General features: G+C 38.6%; 2 protein-coding genes across 4 annotated transcripts in view; both read left to right on the plus strand.

Annotated features, from left to right (window-relative positions):
- Nucleotides 1–4186, plus strand: part of prex1 (phosphatidylinositol-3,4,5-trisphosphate-dependent Rac exchange factor 1) — a 60040-nt gene extending 55854 nt beyond the window's left edge. For all 3 annotated transcript variants that reach the window (XM_079468462.1, XM_079468463.1, XM_079468461.1), the window contains 6 exons: nucleotides 67–181; nucleotides 335–395; nucleotides 533–708; nucleotides 1115–1217; nucleotides 1371–1438; nucleotides 1522–4186. In XM_079468462.1, the coding sequence (XP_079324588.1) occupies nucleotides 67–181; nucleotides 335–395; nucleotides 533–708; nucleotides 1115–1217; nucleotides 1371–1438; nucleotides 1522–1564 (566 nt within the window). In that variant the 3' untranslated portion in view covers nucleotides 1565–4186. The remainder of the gene's footprint in view (nucleotides 1–66; nucleotides 182–334; nucleotides 396–532; nucleotides 709–1114; nucleotides 1218–1370; nucleotides 1439–1521) is intronic.
- Nucleotides 4187–4685: 499 nt separating this feature from the next.
- Nucleotides 4686–24229, plus strand: kcnq2a (potassium voltage-gated channel, KQT-like subfamily, member 2a; the record flags this gene model as incomplete). The annotated part of the gene is made up of 18 exons (XM_079468331.1): nucleotides 4686–4981; nucleotides 9745–9835; nucleotides 10457–10583; nucleotides 10955–11130; nucleotides 11873–12001; nucleotides 12473–12583; nucleotides 13181–13276; nucleotides 13497–13591; nucleotides 13893–13955; nucleotides 14635–14688; nucleotides 16389–16588; nucleotides 17145–17192; nucleotides 18100–18117; nucleotides 19399–19498; nucleotides 19898–20029; nucleotides 20927–20977; nucleotides 22630–22747; nucleotides 23516–24229. The coding sequence occupies 18 exons, from the start codon at nucleotides 4686–4688 to the stop codon at nucleotides 24227–24229; spliced, it is 2619 nt and encodes an 872-aa protein (XP_079324457.1).
- Nucleotides 24230–24788: the final 559 nt, after the last annotated feature.

A 24788-nucleotide genomic window follows, 5' to 3' on the forward strand; every position in this document is an offset into this window, starting at 1 on the left:
CTTTAGCGCCATCTAGTGGTAGCTTGTAAACACTACAAATTGTTAAGTGAAATCTTTGTGTATTAGGGCTAGAGAAACCAGAGGGTGTGTTGTCTCAGGATTTTGTCTCAATGGAAGAGTTTCAACAGCGCACAAATGCTCTTTCACTGGAAAAGGTCAAAGGCTATTACCGGAAACTCAGGTAATTCCCCGCCATATTTCATTTGAGCATACAAAGCTATCTTAAAGCTGTTAAATATGAATTAAATGTGCACATTCTATACTTTGAATTTAGTATATTTTAACATATAAAAAATCAGTGAAATGATCAATGATATGTTTTTGTTATTTTAAGGGCTTTTTATCTGGAGAAGTCTAATTCGGACTCAAATTCCACCGCCATGAAAATTGACCAGGTTGGTATAGATTATAACCCTCTTTAGTGTGTGTGTCCCTGTTGTGTTTCTTTACATTTCTATACGAGTTAACAAGAACACATTCAAAATGCAGAAATGAATATCTGACGGTCCTAAAATCGTAAATCTTTTCCCAGCTTCTCCGGCCACTTAACACCTTGGATGACCTCTGTCGGCTCATGCAGACATACATGAACGTTAAAGCCAGTTCTGCAGGTCAACCCTCCGGTGTCAGCGTTCTGCTGGTCTCCTCTGAGCTCTGCAGCCGTCTGGGGGCGTGTCACATCACCATGTGTGCCACTGGAATGCAGAGGTACAGTATCAGTGGAGAAACTAAATGAAGTCAATCTTGATACCACGGATAAATATAAACTTGAGGAACGAACCCCAGTGATAAAGTTTCAGCTATATTTGATTTCATTTTTACTATCTTTTGATGCAAAATACCTTGTTACTTTCAGTACCTATGAAGAATATGTTACATTTACGTATTATCCTCCTAGTAGCATGGCGTTGTAAACTAACGGTACTGTTTAGCGTGTTGACAATATGTTTATATGCTCTCCTACTTGAAAGTCACTTTGGATAAAAGCGTCTGCCAAATAAATAAATAAATGTAATGTATATGCAGACCCCATGAGGGTTGCGGACCCTCTGTTGAAGACCCGTAGTCTAGTTTTGCAGATAGTCTTTAATTAGACTGTTTCTGTACCTTACAGGTGCACTCTGACTGTATCACTGGAGCAGGCTGTTACTCTAACCAGAAACCACGGCCTCATGCCCCGATGCCTCATGCAAACCATGGACATCATGCGAAAACAGGTACATGACACACACAGCTATAGGCTATATTTCAAATATTTGTGCAAAGACACAATAAACTAACCTAATGTGGAGAGAAAAGTTAAGCACACATGGTAAGAAAGCTAAAATCAGTGCTATTATGCTCGATAAACGTAAGATTTTTCTTCACAGGGCACCAGAGTGGAGATCTCTGCCAAAAATCTCAGAGTAATGGACCAGATGCCCCCTTTTGCTCCCAGGTATCACTTTCACTTCTGCGCAGTTCTGTTCTTTAGGACCTCTTTGAACATTTGTGTTGAGTCTCGTTTTAACCTCTTCACAGGCTCTTCAGGTTGTGTTTACCACCTTCTGATGGAGATCTTTGAATTAAAGACGTGTCCCTCAGACTTCCTGGTTGCCAAGAGATATCAAGACTGGCGTAAAAAGCTCTTATTCATTATAAATCCATCTCGCTCCTGACCAGCCTCATCCAGAGAGGTCTGGCTCAGGTCAGAGAAACCGCAACAGCCCGGCCATCTTTATCTGCTGCTCTGGCAGATGAGAAAATCGTTAATGCTATCTATGCTAATATCTGCTAGCAGTGTCTGCCCACATTTCTACATTGTTGGAGTTCCTCCCAGCGCATCTGGACTGCATGTCAGAGAACAGAAACGAATCGCTCGGTCCTCCCGCTAAAGGCTGTTTTGTTTCTTACTTTGCCTTTGACTGCAATATTAGTCGGCATGTAGGTGGGTCATGTTCAATCTGTGGATGGTGGGTTCCGTTCAGAAAGATGGTGATTATGTGCAATTACTGTAGTAGCTTAGCATGAGTGTGTGTGAGCACTATGTGACAGGAGGTGGCGTTCTCTCACTTTCTTTCACTTATCAGGTATTATGACATTACTGAAGTCATTCCAGCTGTATGGACCAGTCTGAGGCTGTTTGAAATCTTAACTCTTATCCGTCCTGTGTTTTATTATTTTGTTTAATAACATGGTTTTATTATAGTTCCATCAACTTCTTGTTAATTGAAGGATAACAGGGAACTGTTATCTGTTAGGTGCTCAAGATATAAACAAGCCTGTGTACAAAAAGTTTCACTGTAATCAAAAGTGTTGATATTGAAGGCAGAGAAGGTTTATCGATCAACTACGGTTGATGAGCTAAAGGAAGAAATGTGTCCCTGGTGTAACGTTATAGCACATTTTAAACGTGAATCGATGCTTTGTTACAGTGTGCAGGTGTTCGGAAAAGCACAATAAAACGCGTGTGTTCTTCATCATCAGTGTTTAAAAAGAATAAAGCACATGCAAAAGGGAACATTGAAAATAAATACAGTAGACTTTTATTTTTTATTTAGATAAATATATATATATATATATGTATGTATCAAAGCGATACGAAGAAGACGCTCTATGGGAACAGCAGTGCTATAATTTAATGAGTATTAATAATGTTAAAACAAACAATGTAATAATATCTTTCGTTTTGTATACTTAGTGTATATTTGGATATAGGAAACTTTATTGTGCTTTTACATAATGTGTTCAATATTTAAATTTCTAACTGCGGTCAGTATCCGAGAAGGCCTGGAAATTTAACCGTGTAATGTCACCTGGACTAGTTACAGCTAGTTTGTACAGTATTTGCAATGGGCTTTTGTAATGCGCTATATTTGTCTACATTTTTAATATATTGTTATATATGTGATCTTTATTGATCTTAACGGTTGAATTACTGTATTTACTCATCTATATTGTTAAATGGAGGTGGGTAAATATAATAATCTCGTCATTGTATATGGCTTGTATTTATAGCCCATCTCTCGCATATTATCATGACAGTTAGAAGCTTAAGACTGTTTTACATGTTATAATGACAAAAAAGTTTAGAGAAGTCATACTTGAATTGATGCTAAATCTGCATTTATCCTAAACTATCCAACTTGAAGATTTAAGGTCTTAAGAGTTTTTATTTGATCCTCAAATATCAAACATGTTAAAACTGGAAGCAAGCAACAATTACTGTAGTGTTTAATGAACAAAATTTTTTGCGTGTTTATTTGTATGTTTCAAGTGTCTTACTTGTTGATTGCTATTGTTAGTGCCCACATGAAACCTAAATCTAGTGAAACCCAAAGACAGAGCATTAGTATGTTTCTATCACTGTATATGTTAAAATCTCAGGTTTCTGCTTTATCTTGGTCCATTATTGCGCGGTTAGCTTCCCCTTTCAAAAGCTGTCATCAGAAGTAACATCACTAATAAGTGAACTGAAACATGGCATGCAATGTTTTTTTCTTGACCTAGTGGTATTAAGTTCATATTTGCCAATTTTATGCCTCAACTTTAAGTGTACTTTAGCTCAAAGAGCAGAAAATCTATGTAATGGTGCTTATAAATCAAGCCTTTCTATTGCGGGGCTTAAAGTTTTTTAGTGTTTACCCCCGTTTCGTTTTTCTTTTTTAACAATTTAAAATCATTTTTAATCTCTCTGACTTTGTTTTTATTATTCAGCATAAACGGCTTAATCAAAAACTCACTGGTGGAGTTATGGAGGACACAAAACCTTTACTTTTCATAGCTTAACTCATCATATTTTATAATGTTTGAGTCTCATGTCCTTTATATTGTAATTTGTTAATTTGGATCTTAAACGCTTACTGGTTATGTAAGCATACAGACAGGTGTTTTTGAATCGATATAGAATTGTGTCGACTTTGTCCTTCTGAGGTTATGTAATATTAGCCACGTGTAAAGAAATTAAATCCAGGGGCCTGGAGCCTTTGTCTCCTAACAGGTGTAAAATAGTCAAGTAAAGCCCAAGACTCAATGTGCTTTCCCTTCTGTGAAAATGTAAGAATGAAGCCCTGATAACAGTTTGGTGATTTAATAGCACCTTTCAGTTTTACTGGGGTAATCTTTAAAGCTCTGTTAGATATTTCTCTGTGCTGTATGGAATGCATTGCTAATATCAAACAAACAAAATAAAATATGTTTATAAATTATTTCTGATGTGTCATTGATGGAGATGGAAAGCACTGAATGAACAATATTTATAATGAAATGTTTAGCAAATCTATTTTTGTTTTAGCAATGAGTGTTAATTTGCCTGTTTCCAAGTTCAACCCTTTCTCAAAAATGTCCCATTTAAAGATTTTATTTAACCTCATTTTACTTGGCAACAATCGACGAATAAGTCTCTACGTCACAGAAATAAAGCCCCTGTTCATCGTGCTGTTTGGAGGCGACCCGTTCATTGTGTTTTTTGTGTGAGTGATGTAAATAGCGTTTTTAGTTGTTTTCTACTTGCTATAATGTAATACTGCAGCATATGAAAACAACATGTGATTGTTGAAACAGCTGTTAAAAGATTGCCGGAAGACGTGAAGATAAAGCACTACCCATTGCAGTTTCAATTGGAAACCGCCGCACTACAGAACACACCCCGGTTCGGCAATGTCTGCCCACTTGATACACTCGTTTGGATCTCTTAAACTGTAAAGATGGTGAAGAAATCAGCCAACGGTGAAGTTTATCACCCCCCGGCAGGGGAGAAGAAACTGAAAGTGGGCTTTGTCGGACTGGACCCCGGCGCTGCGGAGACGAGCCGAGACGGGGCACTTCTCATCGCCGGTTCCGAGAGCATAAAACGGGGCAGCATCCTGTGCAGACAGAGGTCCAGTCTCTCCAGGGGAAGCCTAGCCCACAAACGAAACGCGCGCTGTCGGAGACTGCAAAATTTCCTTTACAATGCGCTTGAAAGACCCCGCGGCTGGGCATTCATTTACCACGCTTACGTGTGAGTATTTGCTCCGTGATTAGCATTTCTGCATGTGTTTTCAGGTAGGATGTGACCAGCGTAAGAGATACAGATGCTGCCGTGCTGCTACGCCCAGAATGCTGAAAGTTTGAGGTTCCGTCGGCCTGCCTGCAGCTTTTGTCGCAGAGCGCCACGAGTCAAGCAATGCACAAAACATTTTTCGTTTTAAAAGTTTTGTTTCCTCATTCGAATGTAATAATTGTCCAGAAAACGTATATTTTTAACGGCAATTCACTCTTTGTGCATCTTATCTCTTGCGTAAATTAACAATGGTTTAACTATAGTTTTAGTGCAGGAACCACAAATTGACCATGGCCTCACCACAATAACCATAGTTTTATTTTGATATTTGTAGTGAATGGTATTACAAATAACAATATGCCAAAACGATGCCTTTTACCATAATCATAAAATGACACGAGGGACCGCAAAACACCAAAAGTTTGTTTTCTAAATCTGTGTATATTAACTTGTTGAATAAAAGGGACAACCTGAGAGGTTGAGAACGATTCACAGGTTATTGATTATGTATATTGTAGTATGTAGCCTAGTATGAGAGTAAAGCTCTTAGTACACAGTGGCATCCAGTTTCATTTCAGCACCGGTCAGCTCCTGTATCACGTCACGGTTTTCTGTAACAGTTTTGCTTGACTGTGGAAAATACGTGACAGTCGAGCAACACATTTATAAACTAAACTAATTACGGTTATATTTTCTGTGTATGGTGTAGTGTCCATGGAAAGTATTTTTTTAAACGTGCTGTGTTGCGTGCAGGTTTGCTGTTTAACCGCTATGCGACGTCGCCGCTGTTCTGTAGCCTACATTTGCGTATTCTCGCGTACTTAAAAAGTCGTTTTCTATTCAAATCACACCGTGATTTCTTCTTGAGGTCTGTTTCATTATGGCCTGTTTTGCGTTTTCTCCGATATCCTGGCGTGCTGTGTTACAGTGAGAGATGAGATTGGGCCCCACAGTGCCAAGGCATCCTGAAGCACAGCGTCAGTTTTTCTGAGATTGAAATCTTGAGAAATTTCACTAACAGACCATCTAGAGTGCTCCACTAGCTCCAATTTTTTTTAGCATCAATTCATCTCCTATAAAAGATGGTGCATCATAACCACACATCACAGCTCCTGGAATATGAGCCATCTAATTTGATTGAACTCATGCTGGGAGGTTGTAAATGTCAGACCCACTCTATGCATTATATGTAACTACCATGCGTGACTTTCAGTTCAGCCCTGGATATGTTGGTTCTGAATCTTAATTATTTATACGGCAGCACACTTATTTGACTATATCTATGGTGTGCACTCACATACACCCTCAGTGGAGTGCAGTGTGCTGACTTTGGCCTCTTGCTCTTAAGTGTCTTTTTCTCTTTCAAGAGCATTAAATGCAGTGATAGCACTTTGTGTGCTGTACAGACTCAGCTAATCCTTTCTCAGGTTTAAAGAAAAAGTGTGTGAGGAGAGCAGTTGTGAACAGGCGAGACATTGATATGTGGCTCTACATGGCGATGTTTTGTTGTGCATGTGTGTATTTGTGTGTAAGTGGACATTGTCCATACTACAGAGATGAGAGAATCCGCAACTACTGAAAACCAGATAGTCATCGGAAGCTAATGTGAAGTAGGAATAAAAAGTTTTTTTTACCTTCTGCACCTCACAATGGCACCTTAAAGTAAATCATTGCTTGTTATTTGTTCATTTCAGAGTCTCTAAGTTTGAGGGAATTGTACTAATGGAGTGAATCAGATAAATCGATTACCCCTTATTTACTGCTGAGTCAAAGAATGTGTCCTCGTTGCCTCCCAGCTTGACAGACCCGTACAGCCTCCTCAGCCTTACAATTTACAGATTAATGTGGCCATTGCCAGGGTTGAGACTGACCTGCCGAGAAAGAAATGAGGGCTCAACATTGTGTCAATACCTACATCCTACATTTGATGAGTTCAGTGAGTGTCAGCTCCTGTGCGTTAAACTCAAAATCTCATTCAATTGTAAATGTTTTGGTACCCAGCTGGCACTATTCAAGTTTGCATCTGATGTGCTTTTTGCAAAGTCGACTCATTTGCATGTTGCAGTAAGTGATTATCATTAGATGAAGTACTGGATGAGTAGGAACTTAGATGCTGATGAAATGTGATGTTTCTCTCCAGTGGAGCTCTATTATTGTTAGTGGCAGGTTCTGTAGCCCGTATAAGCACCAAAATCTTCTGTGTGAAATATAAAAGGTGGGCTTTTATCTCTCATAATGCAACACATTGAGTTAGTTCCTATAAGAAGGGTTCCTATAAGAGTTAGTTCCTACCTTTTCAGGAATTACTCAGCTATGTCTGATTTTGCTGTTTCTGAGAGACTATTGCAATTGCTGGCTATATAGATTTCCCGTGAGGAGTCTCATTTGAATGGGTTGACTCATCATTGACTTGCCAATCCTATTTTCTACCTTTATAATTGCAACTTTTCATTTGTTCAGCCTTAGCATCATTTCCTTAAGGACAGTCTGATCTCCTCCTTTTGAATTATTAAACATGATTATTACACAAATGATTAACCTTTATGATATTTTAAATTAATAACAGTGGCACAAATGAAATGAAACGGCTTCACAATCATTTAGGTTTTTTTGAAAGAATGTAATGGGAAGGTAGTTAGCACTCAGTTGAAGTTTCTGATGAGTCATTTCTGATGTAATGAAACCAAGTATCATTCAGCATTATAAAAGTTCTGTGGTGGTATCTGTTACTGTTTATTTTCTCTTTCCTAATTGATCTTAAATACTGCAAAGAAACCAACCTCATATTCATGTTTACAAACAATACTAATCTTTTACTTGTATTTTAGAATGAGTTGAAAAATGAAATTCAACAGACACAAGACAGTATAGGTGCAGTAAAATGTTCTCAAAGTCCTTATAAACATCAGTTTGAACTAGAGATGCACTGATACTATATTCTCCACCGATGATATATTCAGAGTGATATCTGCCGATGCTGATACAGATTCTGATTTTCTGAATGTTATTAATTCTTCTAATGACTATAAATAGTAAACATCAAATCAGACTGGGATGTTTCTTAACAATCTCTATATACAGAGCACAAAATCATTGCATTTTTCCTGTCCTCTTTTAATTGACTGGATATATCGGCCGTGATCATCGGCTGTTTTTAAACTATCGCCTCCCTCTGTCTCTCTCTGTCTCTCTCTCTGTCTCGCTCTCTGTCTTGCTCTCTGTCTCGCTCTCTGTCTCTCTCTCTGTCTCGCTCTCTGTCTCTCTCGCTGTCTCTCTCTCTGTGTCTCTCTCTCTGTGTCTCTCTCTCTCTCTGTCTCTCTCTCTCTCTCTCTCTCTCTCTCTCTCTCTGTCTCTCTCTCTGTCTCTCTCTCTGTCTCTCTCTCTGTCTCTCTCTCTGTCTCTCTCTCTGTCTCTCTCTCTGTCTCTCTGTCTCTCTCTCACTCTCTGTCTCGCTCTCTGTCTCTCTCTCTGTCTCTCTCTCTGTCTCTCTCTCTGTCTCGCTCTCTGTCTTGCTCTCTGTCTCTCTCTCTGTCTCTCTCTCTGTCTCGCTCTCTGTCTCTCTCGCTGTCTCTCTCTCTGTGTCTCTCTCTCTGTGTCTCTCTCTCTCTCTGTCTCTGTCTCTCTCTCTCTCTCTCTCTCTCTCTCTCTCTCTCTCTCTCTCTCTCTCTCTCTCTCTCTCTCTCTCTCTCTCTCTCTCTCTCTGTCTCTCTCTCTGTCTCTCTCTGTCTCTCTCTCTGTCTCTCTCTCTGTCTCTCTCTCTGTCTCTCTGTCTCTCTCTCGCTCTCTGTCTCGCTCTCTGTCTCTCTGTTTGTCTCTCTCTGCCTCCCTCTGTCTCTGTCTCTCTCTCTGTCTCTCTCTCTCTCTCTCTCTCTCTCTCTCTCTCTCTCTCTCTCTCTCTCTCTCTCTCTCTCTCTCTCTCTCTCTCTCTCTCTCTCTCTCTCTCTCTCTCTCTCTCTCTCTCTCTCTCTCTCTCTCTCTCTCTCTCTCTCGCTCTCTCTCGCTCTCTGTCTCTCTGTCTCTCTGTTTGTCTCTCTCTGTCTCCCTCTGTCTCTCTCTGTCTCTGTCTCTCTCTCTGTCTCTCTCTCTGTTCAATTCAATTCAATTTTATTTATATAGCGCTTTTCACAATTTGCATTGTTCCAAAGCAGCTTTACAGGGGAAAAAAACCCCAAAAAGTATAGTTTAACTTGTTATAAAAAAGACCTAGTAAATAATATCTAATGTCAGCATCTGCTGGTGGTTTATTTAGCATATTTTGCATTAAGTGAATGTCTGAAAAGATGCGTCTTTAATCTAGATTTAAATTAGGCGAGTGTGTGTGATCCTCAAATAATATTAATAATGATAATCTCTCTCTCTGTCTCTCGCTCTCTGTCTCTCTCTGTGTCTCTCTCTGTGTCTGTGTCTCTCTCTGTCTCTCTCTTTGTCTCTCTCTCACTCTGCATTAAAGAGTGTCAGAGTTTCAGGGGATTCTTGCCTCTGTTCATTTCCACTAAGCTGAAGCAAAGTCCTAAGAGAGGCCAGTTCCAATTAACTCGATGTCCATGAATTTGCATTGACCAATCTGTCTAAAACAAATGAATGTAAATAGATAACTTTTGCACGTGGCTCTCAGACTTGAATCTTTTTTACGCTTCTTCTGAGACTTTTGTCAGAGAACCGAATCAAAATTTTCTCTTCTGTATTACAAATAATTGATTTGTCATTGGCCTTCCTTTCAGGTTTCTGTTGGTGTTTTCCTGCCTTGTTCTGTCAGTGTTTGCGACGATTAAAGAATTCAAGAAGAGTTCTGAGAGTGCCTTGTACATCCTGGTTCGTATCTAAAACTCACTGACCATGATCCACAAGACTGATTCTGTCAGACATCTCAGAATTGCTTACTGTGTGTACACATTGTACACTATAGATGACAGTAGATCTTGTGCCACATTCTATAAAATTTTGATGGGTAGAAAATGTCCACCAGTATTGTCGATGGCTGTGAATAGCCTAGAGATCGCACAGCCTAGAGATCGCACAGGTGGGTTTATTTATTAACATTACACTGGGATTTAAAGGTGTAACACAATATTCTAAAGCATTCATATTTTCTTTAAAAAAATTATTTAGATCCAATCTAAAACAAAATTTTAATACTGCACTAATTGAAGGTCACCAATCAAGTAAGTGAGACTGACTGTGTTTAACTCTTTTGATATAACTGCTTCTATTGAAGCACTATTGGTTCTTTTAAATGTTCCTTTCATGCTGGACAACATGGATATTTTGAATTTTTTCTATAGTATGCAACGTTTTCAAAATTTGGCCTCAATATAGAACTGTAATGCAAAGCAGAAGCTTTATAGCAAATGTGTCAGTCTTTTGGTCCCCACATCTAAAAATATGCATGCAAAATTTTGTTACGTTTATTGAAGTGTTTTTCTGTTTATCCAGGAAATTGTGACAATTGTGGTGTTTGGTGTAGAGTATATAGTGCGGATCTGGGCGGCAGGATGCTGCTGTCGCTACAGAGGATGGAGAGGAAGACTGAGATTTGCTCGCAAACCTTTCAGTATCATCGGTTAGTAAACCATCTTTCATGTTCTCATGTTCTCTTGAATGCATTTGTCAACTTCAGTGATTAGAGAAAAGGTGGGATGCCCACTGAATTCCAACACTATGTTGGGAGGCTACAGTGGAAAGTGCTTTGAACTTCATTAGTAAAAAAACAACGAAATATTCGGGAAATATGATATTGATCTCAATCACATTTAGAAGGACACATGGATACTCCATTACGAAGAAAGAGCACTTGGAAATATAAAACCAAACCACTGTCCTTATCCTAAATAACATTATATGAAAGATGATGTGAAAATATGAGCATTTCATGCCTAATGTTGTGAAGCACATCTGTCATTTTGGGATTTTATCTTCTGTATTCTTCTGCAGACATCATGGTCCTGTTTGCCTCTGTGTCTGTACTGGCCGCTGGCTCCCAGGGGAACGTTTTTGCTACCTCAGCGATTCGGAGTTTGAGGTTTCTTCAGATCCTTCGGATGTTGCGGATGGACCGTCGTGCCGGCACATGGAAGCTGCTGGGATCTGTGGTCTATGCTCACAGCAAGGTGACCTGCTTTCTTTCTGCCATACGTGTCAGCCATAAATAATTTCACTATCTATGCTAAACATGAAAATGGAACACAATCACAGCCAATCAAAACGTATTTAAAGAACTTCATTATGCATATGTATATGAAGGTTAATGTATGTGCGAGCTGACCAGGTGATAACAGTGGACTGAATGCCTGCAGATATTGCATATGTTAATGTTCAGTAGATTACTGAGTGTGCATTTTCCACTGAATGCATGCAGGTCAGTAGGAAGCAATTCAGTTTCTATTACTGGGAAAACTCTATCGCTCCATTTAGCTTGCTGCTTTCATGAGTCTTCACTGAAGACTATCCAGCATCCTTAAACACTCAGACTTTGTGTTGCTTTTCGTGTTGAGGCAAGAAGTTGGGCTGAGCCGCATTGAAGGAATACTTCATTTTCATGTTTGTGTAACATGACAGCACAACCAAAATATTATAAAGAGAACAAAATGCATATGTGATTAAAATAAGGCAGCAATGTTTTTGTTCCATTTTCCAAAAGAGAGGATTACGCAAGCATATACATGACCATAAATCAAATAGATATGGACTAAACATTGATGTTGGTGTTATGAGGTCTTATCGCTGATTTATATATATATATTTATTTATATACACATTAAATCAAGAATCCATCCAAGCAAATCAGTAACAAAAATATATCAACAGTATTCATTATGAATGACACATTTTTCTAATATTCCTGAAATACAGGAACTCATCACAGCATGGTATATTGGGTTCCTGTGTCTCATCTTGGCATCTTTCTTGGTGTACTCGGTGGAGAAAGATGACAATGCGACGATGTTTGAGACGTATGCAGACGCCCTCTGGTGGGGGCTGGTAGGTGCTACAGCCTCACCCAAACCCACAGAATACAGTCAATCAGATGAAATGAGAGATGGCGATCTGACAGGGGATGATGTTCAAACAGAGTTCAGAGATCTATTTTGCTAAATGGTCCAGTGCCGTAAAACAACTGCCAGCTGGTCTACTGTATAATCTAATAATGTCTAATAAGCCTAAATATACTTATACAAGACAATTGCATTGATATTCCTACATAAAGTGGTCTTTTTGATTGTGTCAAGAAAAATGTCCCCCCAGCCTGAGATTATTCTTGCAATCTTTGGTTTACATCTAAAACCCTTAACCACTGGGTTCAGCAAATGTTTGTATTATTTTTGTAGTCAAGTTGGGACTTTTGTTACACACTGTTACATAAAAATACAAAATGGATGTTAAAATGGAGTTAGAAGATGAGAAGATAAAAGCAACCCATAATCAAGACCTCAAAGCATTTCTCTTTTCTAGATCACTCTGACAACAATTGGCTATGGAGACAAGTATCCTGTCACATGGAATGGACGCTTGATCGCTGGCACCTTTAGTTTAATCGGTGTAGCTTTTTTTGCTCTTCCTGCGGTGAGTAGGACTTTAACAACACATTTCACTTTTGCAAGTTCTTGAAATTCATGATTTGAGATATTTTACTGCTACTAGTGGTTGAGATACAATATATTTCCTTCCCACTGTTGTCATGGTAAAGCTTCTTTGAAACTAAATGAAATAATTATAATTTTAAAGAGCAATGTGAACATTTTAGCGGCATCTAGTGGTGAGGTTGCGAAATGCAACCAATGGCTCACTTCACTACTCCCCCTCCCTTTCGAAGCACTACGGCATCTCTCAAAGGACTAAAATGTCTTCACGTTTTCACTTCTTTGCGGAAGGAGATAACTTATTCACGAAACGCGCTCTGTATAGCAGTTTGTCCGTTTAGGGCTACTTTAGAAACGACATGGCGAATTCCATGACCCGTGGTGTATGTAGATAGCAATAGCTCATTCTGAGATAATAAAAACATTACTCTTCCTTATGTCAAGTCTTTATACACCTCTGAAGATGTAGTTCTGTATTCATATTGCATTTGTGTCAATAGATCCTCCACAAAAGTACACACTGGACCTTTAAATCACTATACAGATGACTGCTATCTCTGTCTCTCATTCTATATTTCAGGGTATCCTGGGCTCAGGTTTTGCTCTTAAGGTTCAAGAGCAGCACAGACAGAAACATTTCGAGAAGCGTCGTAATCCTGCTGCAGGTCTTATTCAGGTCAGACTCAGAGCCAGAAGACACACCAGCAGCCCTATGGCTATTCTGAGTGATTTATAGTCTTGTTTTAGGTCTTTAAGTGTCTTGTTTTATAAATAACTACACGACCTTTGTTTGACTGATCTGTTGGCTTGACATGCTTATGCTTACTGTACACCGTTGTTTATTTACTATGGATTATTAATTTGAATGTATTTCTTCTACTCTATTCCCCTAACAGGCTGCTTGGAGATTTTATGCCACAAATCTCACACGAACAGACCTGCTGGCCACATGGGATTTTTACGAGCAGACTGTGTCTGTTCCAATGTACAGGTACAGTAGACAATAACAATAATCAGTTACATTGATATATTTCGGCCATTAGGATTGTTATATATTCGTGTTTGTTATTTTATATGAGTTAGAGTAGTAGTTCATTAAAAATGCACAACGAATTAGAAGCAAATCAAATCAAATGGAACTACATTGAACTGAACTCACTAGCAGAAAAGAGCCGCTACCACCTACAAATATGGCCGCGACACCCAGCATCTCGATACAGAATGTTGTAGTGATGCACTTTTTTATATTTGCTAACCATGTAAAGGTTCTGTTGTGTGCTCTCCTTATCTAGACTCATCCCTCCTGTCAATCAACTGGACATTTTAAGGAGTCTGAAGGGAAAAACGGCTTTCAGGTCTGCCGTTTTGCTATATGGATTTTAAACATTGAAACAATTTATTGAGGAAACGTATGTGTAATGTATTCATAGCATTACCTGTTTAAAGTTATATCTTAGCAATGATGTGAAACATTCTCTGAGTAAGTGTGTTTGTTCTCTTTTTAAAGGAAGGACTCGATCGTGGATTTTGCTCTAAGGTTGGTTGTCAATGATTTTTCCATAGACACTTACACTTACTACCAAAACCGCTTAAATCCAAAGCACATTGAAAACATCCTTTCATGGGAGTCAATACTTCAAGTGAGAAAACTACCCATACTGCTCAGTTTGAAGTCATTTGACATCTTAGATGTCATGCAAAGATCTGTTTGTACTGTACTTGTATATCACAGCACCTTCAAATGGTGTTTAAAGGGTGAAGTATTAGATACTGTCATACTGAAACAGCACTTTATTTATATGTTATTGATAAAAAATGAAAAATGTAAGACTTTTGTAGGATCTCCACCTTGTAAAAACGTGACACAACCTGTCTGATCGAACAAATGTATTCCTTAATTTCATTCAATGATACATTTTGGGGGAATATCTTTGAGGCCCACACTTTATCCATTTTGGACACAGACTAAGCCATTTTTGACCACTGCTTGTACAATGTTTTCTCTCTCATGACTCACTCCAACCACATTTGCAGTAGTGAGGTTTCAGACAAAGACACCCTCTGTGGGTGCTGCCCGAGAAGCCATAGGTACCGTTGCACACAGATACTAACGTCTGCACGCCCGGACCTTTCTCCAGCATTTGGATTTTTTTCTTTCCCAATTTTGATTTTGCCCTATTTCTTAATGCCTACTGTACCTTTAACGTGTACCACCTTTCAACATTTATTGAAAACATGTTATTGAAAAAAAGAATTTTCAACTTTCTTCATCTCAGGTGCGCTGAGAAATGGTCTGCTCTATAACAGAAGTAGACCTATGTTTTATGAGAGAGTTTAACTTGCGGATCAAGTTCTTTTTAACCTCATTCCAATGAGACCATCCCTCTCTGCAAGCTGCCTTGTGATTTTATATAGTGTCTCACATTGGCTGATGTTTGTTTTATATATATTATATATATATATATATATATATATATAACAGTTGTGTATAGCATGCCCAAACATGTGCATGTGTTTCATTGCTTTGTTGTTTAAAAGCATCTGCTCTGGCAGCATGTGGGTCTGCTCTGGCATCCTGACGTTGGATTGCATTGCATGAGTGAGAAGCACCATTATCCATATTTTTAACCATGTAAGTCTGACTTTTTGTTCGTAGAAGAACGCAGTGTTCGCTAAATATTTTATGTTTTAATGTGCAGAGCTTTTAGGTTTAGTAGTGTACATTTGTGTTGGTTCAATCTCAGCTTCACCAGAATTTTCTTAATGTTTATAAATTAGTATTCACTCAAAAAATGAAAATTCTGTCATGAATAACTCAACCTCTAAGTATTGCAAATCTGTATACCAGGGTGGACCAGAACTGTCAGAACATCCTCCAAAGTGTTTGGGTAAACTGTTCCGTTAACACCACTCTTCGAAACAGGTCCTCAGAAGATGTTCATTCAATTCAACAGCGCTGTTCACTAGTTAGTAAATTATAGTAAATCATAAAGAAAGCGGCAAGGAGACTGCCCCCTCTCACAGTTTTTCTTTGGACAAAGCTAATATTTCAGTAAAAAGCTAAATTTGGCATACAGTATAACAACAACCTCCACAAGAAAGAACTGACAGTAGAGAATCGGTCTGTACAGAATTATATAAAACATTAAAATGGTCCAGTTTAGGTCATTAATTAAGAAGTCGGTAGGTTTAAACGATTGACGATCTGCGCTTAGTGTCTAGCACTCGTCAACTTGTTTTGTCAATGGTAGATCAGTCAGATTCACACTGGAGGTTTTTCCAAATCTCTCCAAGGAGGTAAAACACAAAGACGTAGACAAAGAACTCATCCAGACTTAAGCTGTCTGGAAAGTTCAGAAACCTCCAAGGTTATCTTCTTCCCAGGGGATGCTACTAGTTTATGTGATGTGTGTTACGTATGTCACACTTTACTTTACAATCTGTTTAAAATTGATTTTTGTAGTGCAATCCAGCCTTTAGTTAGCATATTTGTCTGCCAACCAAAAAAGTTCCCCATACATTTTTAATCATTTGGCAGATGCATTTATCCAAGGTGTCCTACAGTGCATTGTACAGCTAAACGTATTATCTACAGATCCATTTTTCATGATCCAAGGTCCTTATTTTCCCGCATTTGAAAGATGTAATGCTCAACATAATATTTTCCGGAACTATTTCTACCAGTGGTCCCAAACTGATAAAAACTTCATTCTTCTCTGTGTGGGTGATGTGTTTGTTTCCTTTGCTTTTTTGTTTGTTTTCTGTGCCTCATTATGTCCGCTGTACAGCCGTAAGACCAGTTTAAAAGAGAAAGGCTGCCCCAGCCCCAGTAAAACCCCCGGGGGCAAAGACACCAAGAATCTCAAGACAGAGGACGAAGTCAAAGAGAGTCCAAGCAAAGTGACCAAGAGCTGGAGCTTCACAGACCGGAACCGACAAAAACAGTCTTTGAAAGTCAAGGATGGAGCTACCCGTCAAAACTCTGAAGGTCAGAGAATGTTGATTTGTGCAATGACACACATTATTTCCACTGTTAGACAGGCAGCAATATATATTCTGTTCACCCATACGTGTACATGTGCATATGTACAATATGCATTTTGCCGTTTTTTTTATGTTGAATGAATATTAATTGTCAATAAGTTGGTGGTATGTATGAGTTCACAACAAATAAAACAGAAAAAGTATTGCTGCAGAAAGAAACCAGAAAGTCGAATATTGTTTAAATAAATTTGTTCTAATTTGTTTTACTTGCTGCTACAATGTCACAAAGTTGGACAGCTTCTTATTTGAGACTGTAAAGGATTGCAGATTAATGGTTGTTGATTCTGTGGTTTTCATCTTTTCAGGGTTATCAGCTTTCCTTACTTGATCCCCACAAAATTGAATACGCAAAAATGCTTTGTGTATATCTCAGCACTTGTTTTTCTTGCTCTTCTACAGTGACCAACTTTAAAATATATTAACATGGATCCGCTTTCTCTATGTTCACATGCGTACTCATCAGTTTCTCTCTTATTTCTCTCTACTGGCAAAAAATAAAGTGCTGATTGAGTTGCAAGACGAAGACTTCGCCAAGAAGAGTTCTCCAGGTTAGGTCATGATCCAGAAATACGATCCCAAAAGAAGACGACAGGGCAGAAGTAGCTTATATTTAATTAAATGCAATGCAGTGATCACTTCTCTTGCAAATGTCATAAGATGTATGAATCACAAATCTCATCTGAGTTCATACAAATAAATAGTGTCCACAGCATACGCAATACGAGAAACCGATTTCACCTCCAGTATCATAACTTTATGGCATTTTCCATGAATAGGGTACGAAACAACCCCGGAAACTTTATAATAGTCTTTTTCAACAAAATGTCAGAGTGAGATGATTTACTAGACAATATGGATTGTCAACCACAGAAATAAATCAAACTGATGGTCAAACTAAATATTCTATTATGATGTTGTTTTGTTTTTTATTTTCTTGAGCTGTACTTCAGAATTATGTGTATTACAATGTTCAGTCATTTTCTAATATTTATTTTACCAGATTTTCACAAAAGTAGAAAGCACATTTTATATGAATTTTATTAATTGATACAGTTGAGAAAGTTAATAAATGTAATGTTAGACAATAGTTTATCCAACAGTACATTATTTTACAGTCCTGTTGCCCACATACTGTGTACAGTAAATGTAATAACTGGGTAATAACTAGGTACTAACCCTAACCCTAAACCTTAACATATACTATGAGTTACCTTATACTACCCAGTTCTTTCTTAGGTAAGTACATTATAGGGTACACTATAAAATAAATCATAAGACACCAAACTGTACTGTTTGTGAAAAGTGTCTCATAATTATTAATAAGTGAATCTCTCCTAGACCATGTGTTGTACAATAGCGTGATTAAAATCATTGTCATCTTTGACCATTCCTCTCTCATCTCTCTCTCTCTTCTCTCTCCCACATTTCTCTCTTTTTCTCTTTACATTTTGGCAGCGATTGAGGGCTTAATCAGTAAGACAAATTATGTTGTCTGGGGCTGCACCTCTTTAGCACTAAAAACAAAAATCCCCACCACACCTCTCTGCTATAGAAACACTGTGCATGTTTTACAAATGCAACGTATTGTCACGTATCTGCTCATCATCAACACTCTCTGTCATGAACGCTTGGCTGAAAGTTGCATCTCACTTGAAGCATCTCCCAAATGATGAATTTTCTCTTTGATGCTTGGATAGTTTTTACAGAAGTTACATCAGTATAATCTGTCACCCATATGACAGTGATGTATATTGGTGGAGCAAAACAAATATTGCTCGGTTGACTCATACTGGATATCTTGACATTGATATCCAACCATTCCATGACAGAATGTGTTTTATGAAAGCATTTATAAAACATTCCCATCAAACATGTTCACTAACCTGCATGGAGAAATGACTCCGATGACTTAGACTATTTTATAACAATCTTCTTGTGCTTTTCGACATGCCAGTCATTCAAACGGTCATTCAGATAGGAAATGCATTTATAGCTTTCACATCTTCATTCATCTGCCAGGGGTGACACATGCTGACCAATAATTTTGTCCAAAGGGGGTTGAAATTTGAACTAGATTTTGTTAGGTGCGCAGGAGTGGTGGTAAAGGTTCTGGTAAGTGCTTCATGCATGAATGACACCCATTTCAAATCCAAATATACATGGAACTTTGAAGCATGCCTGAAGCCTGAAGGAAAATCATCAATGTTAATGCTGAAAAAGTCATTCTGAGATAAGTAGGGCTATCGTTTTACACATAAAGTCTAATTTCCCCCCTGAAATTTTTTTTTATCAGATGCTCTTTTGCAAGTTGCGATAGTCCAGCATGTGCATTAGTCAATGATACTTAAACCTCATGCACCTTAAAGAAATAATTGTACCAAAATTTTCATATTACTCACCCTCATGTTATTTCAAACATGTATTAATTTGCATTGACTTGTTCAAACGCACAAAATGCTCCAAAAGGCACAACAAATAAACCATAAATACAGAGCATACAACTCTTTGTGCTATAGTTTGAATGAATAGCTAAGTGATACCATTTTGGAATGACATGACAGGGACATCATTCATTTCTGGCAGAACTAACACTTTAAGAGATGTACAGTAACTTACAGAATTTTTACAGTTTATCGAGCATGTCTGCTGTGGCAGATGTTCTCCGCAATCGTTCAATGTATTTAGTAAAGAACGGTTCTTCGGAACCATTAGGACTTTTTCTGTGGGTAACAGCCTTTGGTTTGTGTGTTGTAGAGGCAAGTCTTCCAGATGAGCTTGGGGACGAGACGGCTTTCCCATGCGAGTTTGTGCCGGACCTTTCTCCTGGACTTAAGGTCACCATCAGAGCAATCTGGTAAGAGAAACAAACCAATCTCAATCTCCACAAAAGCATGAATGTAAATATAGGAGCTTAGAGAAGTTGAAGAATATCTGGTTAGAAGTTACTCATTGGTGAATACTACTTTAATAGTTATACTTAGGATTGTCATAGACCAGGGTTAAGGATCAGCTTCTATCTACACCAAGGTTGTTTAGTCTCTATTGAGTTTAAATGATTTGGCATAATTATGAGCTATACAGATGAAAAGTTATGGATTTAATTGGAATGGCTTTTATTCCTCAACATGAAATTTGGAATAGAATAGAAGATATTGATGACTCATCATGCACTCCTTTTGGTCCAATCCGATGCATGCAATCTTAAATTTGGTCATAATTTCTAAATATGAAATACTTCTTATTGTTTTGCCAGTATTATGCGGTTCCTGGTGTCAAAGAGGAGATTTAAGGAGAGCCTCAGGCCCTATGACGTGATGGATGTGATTGAACAGTATTCAGCAGGTCATCTGGACATGCTGTCACGCATCAAAAACCTTCAGTCCAGGCAAGACTTCAGTTTGTCCAACGCAACTACATCACAGTTTCCCCCCTATTGGTAACTGTAGCACGCCTGCTCAATGTTTACAATGACAGGATCTGTATTTCTTTCAGCCACTAGTGTGCGATTGTGGGCTGCACCCTCTGGTGGTCACACAAGTACACTGTACTTCAGTACTGAGGAAATAAAATAAAGGGTGCACTCAGTCATTTTTTACTCATTAAAAAGTTAACACAGAAACAAATAGTGCTTTTGAGAAATTTGTTTGTTATTGGGGATCTAGATTTTTTTCTACATGTAACGGGCACGTTGCTATCGCTTGACATTTAGCCTTAACATGACCAAACACTCAGTACAAAATCGTAATATTACTCACTTTATTTCAGAAATTCCTTTGATTAGACATCTTTGACTGAAAATGCATCAAAATAATCCAAATGGCTTTTTCATGATGCTGCATCCACACTGCTGGGTGTCACTATAACTCAACACAACTATTGTCTCAGTCTGTGCTATTAAGACGAAAAATACCTGAATGCACATGTAACATTGCTTGTCTGCTGTTAAAAAGACAGATCCTCCTCTTAAAGAGATCACATTCACTGGTTTATTTTCTGTGTCACATTTGAAATCTTTTAAATTTTGGATTCACTCCTTTGCTCAAATATGCATCATATATGTTGTGATATAACATTCACACATATACCAATATATTCCAGCCGCAAGAACCATTTCGGTCATACATGTAAATATAAAACGCTGTTCATAGAAGTTGTTGAGAACAGACATGTTGGAATATATTCTTACTTATTTGTTGATTGTCCTTGCTGGTGTACAGGGATTGGTTTCCATGTGTTGCTTGATGATGCTTGGTATCCATGTTCTCTCTGTGTACTTTGCCAGGATAGATTTGATTGTGGGTCCCCCTCCCCCCTCGACCCCTCGTCACAAGAAGTACGTAATCAATTCTCCAATGGCCTGCCCGGGCTGAATGGGTTTTATATTGGACAGCATTGAACTTCGTTTTATGATCCAGTGTATTAGATATTAGATGATGAAATGAAAATTCTGTCATTATTTACTCACCCCGTCATTCTTCAGACTCTTTCTTTAGATTATATTTGTATAATGCTGGTTTCACACTGGGATGGCATAAAGTGACATTTTATTGTTTATAGAAACAAAACTAATGTTGGTATTTTTTTATTATGAAGGCAGAGGTTATTTGAAAGCACAGAACACAAAAAATCTCTCATACATTAAGGTCAATGTCTGGCAAAAGTTTAGATTTGTGTATTTAAAGACACATTGTTTTAAATTAAAATATATGAAAGTAATTTGACATTGTAGCTGCTTTTGACCGTCTTTATATTTAATTGCACACATTAAACCAGCAGATGTCCTTAACTTTTGGTTTTTAGCCACAAAATGAATCACTGTTTCAAGGAACCTAAAGGCATTGCTTCTTTTCATAATGTGACAAGCTTTTGGGTACAATAAAAGTAGTCCATCTGACTTGTGCTCTATATTCTAAGCCTTCTAAAGCTATTAAGGTATACGTAGTAGCTTTGCATGAGGAACAGACAAAATAATAAGTCATTTTTCACTCCAATGTTCTCCTGCAGTCAGTGAGTTTGGTGAATGTTTCAGTAACCAGTTAATTCAGTCCACGCTGTGAACTCCATCAACCGATTAATATAAAAGATTAGAGACCTTTGTAGTGAGTCAGTGAAATAGCCTAGTACCAGCATATAGGTTTGGAATAACATGAGGGACGGGTAATAATGGCACAATATTCATTTTGTTGTGAAACTTCTTGTTTTTTCATATTGTTCAAAGGTTTTTCCATGCAATGATTGTACTGTAGCTCTACATACATTTGCTGCTGCTGAATGGAGCTTATCAAGGTTAATTTATGAAAAAAATAATAAAAGAAAGGTTTTATTGCTGTACAATAATACAACATCATTCAGCCTGCTTGTAAGCAGGGGGACTGATGCAATTGTGCATGCTGTTCCAGTGTTTTAAAAAAAGAGAGAATAACAAAAATATACAGTCTGTAAAACACAAAGCATCATAAGGCATGGAACCAGGTGACATTTCTTTTATCAAGTTTCACGTCCTTACCCCATCATTCATCATAGCCAACAGCTTACCATTGGTTAATGGATTGTCAGTAACGGTGCAGAGGAACACAAATGTGTTTTCACTGCCGTACCGTGATCATTCATCTCAAGAATGCTGAAGCACATGTTTGTTTGAAAGAGTCATCGTTCCATCAATAGACTATTGAACACATTGCCATCCAAATCCCTCGTAATGCATGTTGATAAACAGGGCTGCAGTATTGCACGCAGGATGCGTTATCTCACAATATCACCTCCAGCAAATCAATGCCATCAAATCAATGCCTCAGCTGGTCTGCAGCTATCCTCCATTCCCATAATTTCCCATTAGCCTGTTTTTCATTTGCATGCTCAAGTTCTCCTCCATGAAGCTAATTTTTGTTAACTTGACAAGGTACAATGCACAGTTAACCACTGAATCTCAGTGTGGATGAGGGTGTATTGACTATGTGTCGAAGTGATGGTCTATTGGATCACTAGAGTGGATCAGATTGTGGGAAAAGGAGCTGCGGCAGGAGATAAGGACAAGCCCAAAAGCGACGCGGAGGTGTCTGAAGACCAAAGCATGATGGGACGTTTAAACAAGATGGAAAAACAGGTGATATTCTCTCTTCTGAACCACTTCGTAACCCCCACAGATCACAGTAGATTCCTGTTGTTTAGCAAATAAATGATTTTAACGACAAATAAAATTATATAATAATTGTATTATAATCATAATAAGGGTGTCTCAATCGAAAACAACTACCGACATTAAAAAAGTTCATTGCCATCGTTTTGTCTCAAGATGCACACCAGTAATGTTTTTTGTGAGGGTTTTTTAAAACAACTTAAATATCCCAATTTAACTAAGGCCTAGTCCTGGTTTTAGCTGATCCCTGTCCAGGAAACCGCCCCATAATGTTCAGCTCATCCAACCAAAAAGACACGGTTTCAGCGGTTGAAGAGAACCTAAGCAAATGTGAGCCCAACTATGGCAAACAATGATCACAAGAATGGTAGTCTGGTTAAATTGTAACCTTTTTTTAAATAAATTCAATGGTTGCTTGCTATCTGGGACACTTTAAAGTTTTAAGTTAACGGAACTATTTCAGTTTTGAGTACAGTTAACATATTTTTTATGAGTAGATTGTACTATTCAGGAATACAGTGTATTTACCAAGGGTGCCATTAATAGTGGAGGGCACTATATATAGCCAATGTATGTGGATTCCCCAACACTTCACATGTGTAACACACTCAATATTTTAGACCATTAATAACAAAATGGGTTGTCTATATAATGCATGTGTACTGTCCGTCAATGTTTTATGTTATTTACTTTTAAATATTTAGAAAACCGTGTACTCATCTCTGTTGTGCTTAGGTGGGCGCTATGGACCTCAAACTCAACTTTTTGGTGGGTGTGTATACCACACACATGGGCATCCCACGTTCTGAAACCGAAGCCCTTCTGGGATTTAAAATAAATTATCCTGCACCTCCCTACCACAGCCCAGACGATAAGAGTGAGAAAGTGGTGAACGAGAATGAGGAGGAGAATAATAATAAGAGCGTGTCCCCTGTCAATTTTGGCCCTAATGGGACCCCCACTGACAGCCAGTGTCGGCCTTCTACCTCATGGCATCAGCAAGAAGAGCATCCTCTCAGCGTGCCTCTCTGGAACAACAGCCGGGGTGTGTCACCGATAGATGACCCCTCGCTGTACCGACTCCCGCCTCCACCGTTCCACGAGAGCGGGGACAACAGCCGCTCCCGACGGCCCAGGAGAAGCAGGCAGCAGGCGGCCGCCGAAAGCGACACGTCCCTCTCTATACCTTCAGTGGACCATGAGGAACTAGAGCGCTCGTTTAGCGGTTTCAGCATTTCTCAGGCCAGAGAAGAGGATTACGTACCTCCTGTGGGTCTGGGGATGTTTGGGGGTGGTGGAGGGGGAACACTCTGCACCCGTCTTAGGCCTTACCTGGCTGAGGGGGAGTCAGATACAGACTCCGACCTGTGTACACCTGGAGCACCATCACCTCTTTCGTTTACAGGGGAGGTGCCTTTCGGCGACAGGGTATGGCCTGGTTTTAAATGATCTGGAGCCTTTAATGTGTGGGACCAATATCCTGTTGTGTATGCGGCCATTGGAGGTTTGCTATATAAATGAATCATTTTCCATTTGAACATGGATGATGTAAATCTTGGGTTTCAAACGTGGAGCCTTTTGCAGACAGAAAAGACAGAAGACGTGTGTACTGAGTGTGTGTGCGTAGTTCCTGGCATGGGTTTTAATTCAGATCAAATGAGGCTCCTCTTCTTAGTTTGTGTAGTCATCACTACACTTTACATTGCAATTTTCATTTAGCTTCATGAGATGTTTTATTCGGTTTACAGTTTACTTGAAGTGTGTAATGAGACTGTTATGAAAAAAGTAGTTAATCAGGGCATGTGTTCATTGTGAGCATTTAATGAAAACTTTAAGCGGAAAAGGCTCTTTGGGACACAATTCTTTTAGCCAAAGAAAAGAAGCTGGGCATGCCGTACAGTTAAAGCTGTGCTCTTAATTATCTGTAGAAATGAAAAAAGGAATACATTTTTATATCTATATTTAAAGTGAGAGCCCGAACTGAGAAACATTTAAGTGATGGTCGGAG

The sequence above is a fragment of the Barbatula barbatula genome, assembly GCF_947034865.1.
Source record: "Barbatula barbatula genome assembly, chromosome: 11".
NCBI classification, from domain to species: Eukaryota; Metazoa; Chordata; class Actinopteri; order Cypriniformes; family Nemacheilidae; genus Barbatula; species Barbatula barbatula.